Here is an 8,698-nt window from a genome sequence, read left to right as displayed (position 1 = left end):
CTAAGTGAATTTTATCATGTCAAATAATAGTTGGAGTCTTGAAAATTTGGATATTTTCACATGCTAACTTATAAGAAAGTATCAACATAATGTAATGTTAATGGTCTGATTTTTACCTGATTTTTATCCAATATAATCGTGACCCAAAAATATATAGATTTCATCGGATCTAAGACCGAGTTGAGGTCTAATAAATATGCCCGATATATATTTCGGATCGAATCTTAATCACTTCAAACCTGGTTTCTACATACCCATGCACACCCCTACTCGCAAGTTCGCAACTTTAGAAAGGGAATTCCTCACCAACCACGCGCAACGCATCCTTCTTGAATCTGAGTATCTGCCTTTATTTAAGTACTCTGAGACAGTACCTCACTCCGATTTCAGTATCACTCTCATCACTCCCCTTCCCATTTCAGTTTTCAGGTTTCTGTTCTTTCTATCTTATCCAATTTGTGATTATCAACCATATGCGGGGTTTTTATTTTTCATTGAGATTGAGAAATAGAAAATTATATTTAAGACTGGATTCTTTTCTTTATGCGGTGCAGCTAGCTAGTTCTTTTCTTTCTATCTTTTTCAATTGTTGAATACTGAATCCATTAGTGTAGTAGTAATTTTCTACTTGACTTTAATAAATGGAATATGATATGATTATCCTTTGCCTGTTCAGTGAAATGCATTTTCTTTATTATTGTTTCGTAGTTTACTTCATTTGATCACTGAATTGCGACTTTGCAATCGATATGAATTTACAGAGGATGGGTAGTGCTTCTGAAGGGAAATTAAGGTTTTGTATAGACAGAGGGGGCACTTTCACTGATGTTTATGCAGAGATCCCCGGCCGGCTCGATGGTCGGGTTATGAAGCTTCTCTCTGTTGACCCTTCAAACTATGATGATGCCCCCGTGGAAGGGATTCGGAGGATCTTGGAAGAGTTCACTGGAGAGAAAATTCCACGCAGCTCAAAGATACCAACTGAGAAGATTGAGTGGATAAGGATGGGTACAACGGTGGCGACAAATGCTCTTCTAGAGCGAAAGGGAGAGCGGATTGCTGTGTGTGTCACGCAAGGATTTCGAGATTTACTCCAGATTGGTAACCAGGCTCGCCCCAGCATATTTGACCTTACTGTATCGAAGCCGTCGAATCTCTATGAAGAGGTTGTAGAGGTGGAGGAGAGGGTTCAGCTTGTTCAGGGCAAGGAGGAAGAGGAAGAAAAACAGGACGATACTTTATCGGTTGTTGAAGGAATTTCTGGGGAGCTTCTTAGGATTGTAAAGCCTCTTAATGAAGAAGCATTAAAGCCTGTACTTAAAAAGTTGTTGGCCAAAGGAATTAGTTGCTTGGCTGTTGTTTTGATGCACTCATACACTTATCCACAACATGAACAACGGGTTGAGAAGCTAGCTTTGAGTCTGGGGTTCAGACATGTCTCTATTTCATCTGCTTTGACTCCCATGGTCCGTGCTGTTCCTCGTGGTTTAACAGCCAGTGTTGATGCTTATCTAACGCCTGTTATTAAAGAGTACCTGTCAGGCTTCATCTCAAGATTTGATGAGGGACTGGGGAAGTTGAATGTTTTATTTATGCAGTCGGATGGAGGACTTGCACCTGAGAGTAGCTTCTCGGGGCACAAAGCAATTTTGTCTGGCCCTGCTGGTGGAGTTGTTGGTTACTCACAAACCCTTTTCGATCTTGAAACGGATAAGCCATTAATTGGCTTTGATATGGGAGGTACATCTACAGATGTTAGTCGATATGCAGGGAGCTATGAGCAAGTTCTGGAAACCCAGATTGCTGGTGCCATAATACAAGCACCTCAGCTTGACATAAACACAGTGGCTGCTGGTGGTGGTTCAAAGTTGAAGTTCCAATTTGGAGCTTTTAAAGTTGGACCAGAATCGGTTGGAGCACACCCAGGTCCTGTATGTTACCGGAAAGGTGGAGAGTTGGCAATTACAGATGCTAACCTTATTCTAGGATATGTTATTCCTGATTATTTCCCATCCATATTTGGACTAAATGAAGACCAGCCTCTTGATGTCAACTCTACAAGAAAAGAGTTTGAGAAACTTGCCGAGCAAATAAATGCTCACAGAAAGAACCAGGATCCAACGGCTAAAGACATGGCAGTGGAAGAGATTGCCCTTGGTTTTGTGGATGTTGCTAATGAGACAATGTGTCGACCAATAAGGCAGTTGACTGAAATGAAGGGCCATGAGACCAAGAACCATGCGCTTGCTTGCTTTGGAGGTGCTGGACCTCAGCATGCATGTGCCATAGCTAGGTCACTAGGTATGAAGGAAGTGCTCATTCACAAATTTTGTGGGATATTAAGTGCTTATGGCATGGGATTGGCAAATGTTGTGGAAGAGGCACAAGAGCCTTATTCTGCAGTGTATGGAGCCGAATCTACACTTGAGGCTTCACAACGTGAAGCTGTATTAGTGGCACAGGTAAAGCAAAAGTTGCAAAAGCAAGGATTTAAAGAGGAAAGCATTTCAACAGAGACATATTTAAATCTGAGATATGAGGGTACAGACACTGCAATCATGGTCAAAAGACATACAACTGAGGATGGAAAATTGTGTGACTATGCTACCGAATTTGTAAGATTGTTTCAGCAGGAATATGGATTTAAACTCCAGAACAGAAAGATTGTAATTTGTGATGTTAGAGTTCGTGGTATAGGAGTCACTAATATATTGAGGCCACGGGCCATAGGATCTGCATCCACAAGTCCTATAGTTGAAGGCAAATATAAGGTTTACTTTGGAAATGGTTGGCAGGAAACACCCCTCTATAAGCTGGAGAAGCTGGGTTCTGGGCATGTGATCTTAGGGCCTGCGATTATCATGAATGGAAATAGCACTGTGATTGTAGAACCCAACTGTAGAGCCACTATAACCAAATACAGAAACATCAAGATAGAAATTGATTCCCCGTTGAGCAGTGTTAAAATATCTGATAAAGTTGCGGATGTTGTGCAGCTCTCCATCTTCAATCACAGATTTATGGGTATAGCTGAGCAGATGGGAAGGACTTTACAAAGAACTTCTATTTCTACAAATATCAAAGAACGGCTAGATTTTTCTTGTGCACTGTTTGATCCTAGTGGGGGCCTGGTTGCAAATGCCCCTCATGTTCCAGTCCATCTAGGAGCTATGTCTACTACAGTTCGGTGGCAACTCAATTACTGGGGTGACAATTTGAACGAAGGAGATGTATTGGTCACTAATCATCCTTCAGCTGGAGGTAGCCATCTTCCTGATATTACTGTCGTCACACCTGTATTCTTCAATGGAAAGTTGGTATTCTTTGTGGCAAACAGAGGGCATCATGCGGAAATTGGGGGTATTACTCCTGGAAGCATGCCTCCATTTTCAAAGTCCATATTGGAGGAAGGTTCTGCTATTAAGACATTTAAGCTTGTGGAAAAAGGTGTCTTCCAAGAAGAAGGAATTATAAATCTTCTCCAGTGCCCAGGAACTGATAAGCAGGGAAATAAGGTACCAGGAACTCGTAGGATTCAGGATAACTTATCAGATCTTCATGCACAAGTAGCAGCAAATCAGAGAGGAATTTCTCTTGTCCAAGAGCTCATTGAGCAGTATGGTCTGGAAACAGTTCAGGCTTACATGAACTATGTACAGAAGAATGCAGAAGCAGCAGTAAGAGAGATGCTGAAGTCAGTTGGTCGTAGAATCTCCTCTGAATCAAATGAAAATGGAGCGACTATTGAAGAAGAGGACTACATGGACGATGGATCTGTTATCCATTTGAAATTGAGCATTGATTCAAACAAAGGAGAAGCAGTTTTTGATTTTGGTGGGACGAGCGCTGAGGTCTATGGTAACTGGAACGCACCCGAAGCTGTAACGGCTGCAGCTGTCATATACTGTGTCCGCTGTCTGGTGAATATCGATATTCCTCTGAATCAAGGCTGTTTGGCTCCAGTCAAGATTCTTATTCCGGAAGGCTCGTTTCTGTCTCCTAGTGATAGTGCTGCTGTAGTAGGAGGTAATGTCCTCACCTCTCAGAGGATAACCGACGTCATATTTACTGCATTTCAGGCCTGTGCTTGTTCACAGGGTTGTATGAATAATCTCACATTTGGAGACAACACATTTGGTTACTACGAAACAATTGGTGGCGGGAGTGGGGCTGGTCCTTCATGGGATGGGACCAGCGGTGTACAGTGCCACATGACGAACACACGCATGACTGATCCGGAAATATTTGAGCAAAGATATCCAGTTATTCTTCACAAGTTTGGACTTCGAGAAAACAGTGGGGGAGATGGAGTTCACAGAGGTGGTGATGGGCTTCTCAGAGAAATAGAGTTCAGGCGCCCTGTAATTGTTAGCATTCTTTCTGAGAGACGTGTTCATGCACCAAGAGGGCTCAAGGGTGGGAAAAATGGCGCCCGTGGTGCTAACTACCTGATAAAGAAAGATAAAAGAAAGATTTACCTCGGTGGTAAGAATTCAGTTGAGGTGCTTCCAGGAGAAATTCTTCAAATTTTGACTCCTGGTGGCGGGGGTTGGGGTTCTCCATTGTAGAATTATGAGCTTCATACTTCATGTTATGGTACACACTTTGATGCACATCAATAAAATTTAAATAATTCTGTTTCTATTTTATGTCTTCAATGAGTTTGCAGAACCCTTTTGTTTTAGTAGAACAATTTTTTGTTTCAAGTTCTTTAATCTTCAATATAACTTTTATTTAGAAAAAGTAGTGGGTCTTTAGGTAATAAACTTACCCTTGAGGTAATAAACTAATAATATTTAGAAATCAGCATAGTAATAGTATTGACTATAATCTTATTCTTTGATCTCAGGTTTATTTCTTGATGAGTGAAATGCTTAAAATGTTTCCCACTTATATTGACAACTTAAGATACAGGTTAAATAACTAGTTTCTCATACAAAATATCTCAGAGTACAAGGATAAAAAAAAGTCCCCTTTTACATCTCTTTTATCAGCAATAGCATTACTGAAAAGATTTGCAATATCAAAAAGCTACATCAGTGGCACATTCAGTTCTCCCTGCGAGTCTAAAGCCAAATCCATATTTGAGTAGTTTCTTTATCAAACACCTTGAAGAGTGTTTAGACTTTTGAGGGGATTGATCTCATCTGTTATTGTGGTAGACCAGAGCTCCCTCCTTGTTTAGCAACAGCACCGGGTGCAGGGAAGCATGATCCCTTTACGGATCGATCTTTATTGCGGCAGTCGCTTGAGTGCGATTTTGTCATTTTGATACTAACATCTTAGTTCCTCCTCCTAAAGAACAAGGTTTCTTATCTGAAGAAAATTCTTTCGTTTCCCAATTAAGGACACCGGAATGGCCGAACTGCTAATTTGATACCTTTCATCATGTAATTCCTGCATATTAACTCCTGTTATGTTATTTTTCATGTCTTTGGCTACTTCACATTTATTGAATTCTTTTGATCAAGTTGTGACTTTATGTACTATCGTTACAGCTTTCTGCAGTGTACTTAATTTATCAAATATTCTTTACTATGTAAGTCTATCATGTTATTTCATCGTCTTTGGGTGGTTATGTTGTATATTGTTTTTATAGGAAAATCAGCTTTGGGTCTGCATATGCAGATTCGTGTGGCCAAGGGCAAAGCAAATGTACGATGTCTTGTAATATAAATGAGTCCTTTTCTTCCTTTCAAGAAATGCGGCAGAAACAGATGCTTGCTCCTGAAGATTGAGAATTATTGTAGTTCTGATGCCATCCTAGTTGTCAACCGCATTTGCAAAAGCAATCCAATCACACTTGCATTATTGTAGGAATTTTTAATCCTTCCAATATTTATTTTTGTTCTTGAAAGCTATGTAGCAAGTTTGAGATCAAAATTAAATTCATTCGACAAAATCACTCAATATTCAACAAAACACTAAATTATTGAATTATCAACTCCAACGTTATCCAATTTCTAAACCCAGGTAACCCAGATAAACCGATCCTACTCATTGAACTTCAAATTCGAACTACTAACATAATGCGAACGAATTAACAGTAAATATAAAAAAATAAAAATTAAAGCACCAACACAGAACAGAATTGCTAAACTCTTCACGTTAATATTTCATATAGAATAATAACATCAACTTCCAAAACAAGAGAAGTAATCAGTTCCATTTCCTCTAGATCCAAACTACACCTCATCGAGCTCAATAATCCATGAAACATTTACAAACAGGAGCAAATACTAAACCCTAGAACGAATCAACCACCGAAACCGTAGAGAGTCCTTCCCTGCCTCTTGAGGGCATAAACAACATCCATGGCAGTAACGGTTTTGCGGCGAGCATGCTCGGTGTAGGTAACGGCATCGCGAATGACGTTCTCCAAGAAGATCTTGAGGACGCCACGCGTCTCCTCATAGATGAGGCCACTGATTCTCTTGACGCCTCCCCTGCGAGCCAAACGGCGAATGGCGGGTTTCGTGATTCCCTGAATGTTATCACGAAGCACCTTTCTGTGCCTCTTCGCTCCTCCCTTTCCCAATCCCTTCCCTCCCTTTCCACGACCTGACATCTTCAAACACTAGATAAAAGATTTTTCTTTTTTACAAAGAATTTATTTGAACGTTGTTGGAGTTTCGATGGCGCTGTTTCTTGAATTGTTGATGTTGTTACTTGTTATATATACAGAGGAGGTGAGTCACAAGTAGGATTTGTGTTTCGACTTTCGAGTCTCGAAATAGAAAGAGAGGTTTCTTGGCCGTTGGATGTGGGAAAAATGGACGCTTCGAGATTGTAATCCTTGTCCTGTGGTTGCGGAAATTACTGATCGTTGATTTGTTTTATCAACGGTGATACACTTTCCGCGTATGATGTTATGGATAGTTTTTTTGGGGATCAGTGACGTGGCGACGTACTTTAAGCTGGCTGCAGCCTGCAGCTAGGGTAGCAAGGAGAGTGGATCTCTTCGGTAGAAAAAAAAATTGGATGGTATTTAGTGTAAAATTTTATTTTTTATTGTTCTTTTTTTTATTTAATTTTAGTCCTATTTATAAAATTAAAGATAAAAAATTATATTTTATTCTCTTAAATGTTATAAAAATAGAAAAAATCCATTTCCGGATAACAAGCACATCAGTTAATCTAATTCCTTGAATTTATTACAGAAATTAATTTAAGAGCAAAAAAAATGGTGTTACAGTAATATTGTATTATGGTGTTACGTAGAAATGGAGATTTTTTTAAAAATAAATAATTTATAGCATATTTAATAATTTATATTATATTTATTTATTTCGTTTACAATATTATCCCATTAAATGGGGTCAGCTATATAAATAAAACGATACCATTGAATTTTGTCATGTATACGTCTACAGAGAGATCATTTACATGTAGATCTTGTTTGATCACCTTATGAATGGTCTTCTTAGATCTTCTTCTACCTTTCACCCCTTTGTCCATCTTCCATCTCATCCATCTTTTTGAGTGTCCTGTTAGTCTTCTTTTCATATGTCCAAACCACTTGAGACGCGATTCTACCATCTTTTCTACAATGGGTGCTACTCCAACTCTTTCCCTTATATCTTCGTTCATTATTTTATCCAATTGCGTATGACCACTCATCCATCTCAACATCTTCATCTCTGTCACACTCAGCTTATGTTCGTGCTCCCCTTTGACCGCCCAACACTCCGTACCATAAAGCATAGCCAGTTTTATAGCTGTGCGATAGAATTTACCTTTAAGTTTTAAAGGCACTTTTTGTCGCATATAAAACCAGATGTACTCCACCATTTTGACCAACCTACTTGGATCCTATGATTTACATCCTGTTCAATCTCTCCATTATCCTATATGATACACCCAAGATATTTAAAACTTTTAACTTTTCGTAGGATGTTTTCTCCAATCTTCACCTTTATATTAGGGTTTTTCCTTCTCAGACCGAACTTACATTCCATATATATTCTGACTTGCTATGGCTTATACACAGACCATATACTTCTAGAGCTTCTCTCTATAAGTCTAACTTCTTATTTAGGTCTTCCCTTGACTCTCCCATAAGGACGATATCATTGGTAAAAAGCATGCACCATGGCACAAGCTCTTGGATATGCTCTGTGAGTACTTCTAAGGCTAATGAGAAAATATATGGACTTAAGGATGATCCCTGGTGTAATCCTATATCAATAGAAAATTCTTCTATCACACCACCTTGAGTCTTCACACTAGTTGTGGCCCCATCATACATGTCTTTAATTACACGAATATATGTGATCCTTACTCTCCTCTTTTCTAAAACTTTCCATAAGACCTCCCTTGGCACCATATCGTACGCTTTTTCCAAATCAATAAACACCATATGTAGATCCCTTTTTATTACTAAGATACCTCTCCATCATCCTTCTTAATAAGATCTTCCTAGCATAAATCCAAATTGGTTCTCTGTTACTTGTGTGTCTTTTCTCAACCTCCATTTTATCACCCTTTTTCATAACTTCATGGTATGGCTTATGAGTTTGATCCCTCTATAGTTTTCGCAACTTTATATATCACCCTTATTCTTGTAGATAGGTACTAAGGTGCTCTTTCTCCACTCATTAGACATCTTCTTTGACTTTAAAATCTCATTAAAAAACTTGGTTAACCAGTTGATGCCTTTTCCTCTAAGACCCTTCCGAATCTCAATCGGGATATTATC

The 8,698-nt window shown here is 39.1% G+C and overlaps 2 protein-coding genes across 4 annotated transcripts; one reads left to right on the top strand and one right to left on the bottom strand.

Moving 5' to 3' along the window:
• The first annotated feature begins 219 nt into the window (after positions 1–219).
• LOC112741928 (5-oxoprolinase 1) lies at positions 220–5,820 on the top strand. Of its 3 annotated transcripts, none has more exons than XM_025791120.3 (3): positions 220–429; positions 762–4,596; positions 5,600–5,820. In XM_025791120.3, the coding sequence occupies exon 2, from the start codon at positions 765–767 to the stop codon at positions 4,566–4,568; it is 3,804 nt and encodes a 1,267-aa protein (XP_025646905.2). In that variant the 5' UTR covers positions 220–429; positions 762–764; the 3' UTR covers positions 4,569–4,596; positions 5,600–5,820. The 3 variants fall into 3 exon arrangements, with proteins under 3 accessions (XP_025646905.2, XP_029147662.1, XP_072072274.1); XM_072216173.1 differs by having other exon boundaries at positions 289–429; positions 709–4,596; XM_029291829.2 differs by lacking the exon at positions 5,600–5,820 and having other exon boundaries at positions 762–4,642.
• A 271-nt stretch (positions 5,821–6,091) lies between these two features.
• Positions 6,092–6,664, bottom strand: LOC112741941 (histone H4). The gene has a single exon (XM_025791137.3). The coding sequence runs from the start codon at positions 6,566–6,568 to the stop codon at positions 6,257–6,259; it is 312 nt and encodes a 103-aa protein (XP_025646922.1). The 5' UTR covers positions 6,569–6,664; the 3' UTR covers positions 6,092–6,256.
• Positions 6,665–8,698: the final 2,034 nt, after the last annotated feature.

This window comes from Arachis hypogaea, chromosome 2 (assembly GCF_003086295.3).
Source record: "Arachis hypogaea cultivar Tifrunner chromosome 2, arahy.Tifrunner.gnm2.J5K5, whole genome shotgun sequence".
Taxonomy (NCBI): Eukaryota; Viridiplantae; Streptophyta; class Magnoliopsida; order Fabales; family Fabaceae; genus Arachis; species Arachis hypogaea.
This window is presented reverse-complemented; position numbering and strand designations above follow the sequence as displayed.

Coding starts and splice junctions, on each gene's coding strand:
- LOC112741928 (XM_072216173.1), top strand. CDS start 750: ATGAATTTACAGAGGATGGGTAGTGCTTCTGAAGGGAAATTAAGGTTT.
- LOC112741941 (XM_025791137.3), bottom strand. CDS start 6,568: ATGTCAGGTCGTGGAAAGGGAGGGAAGGGATTGGGAAAGGGAGGAGCG.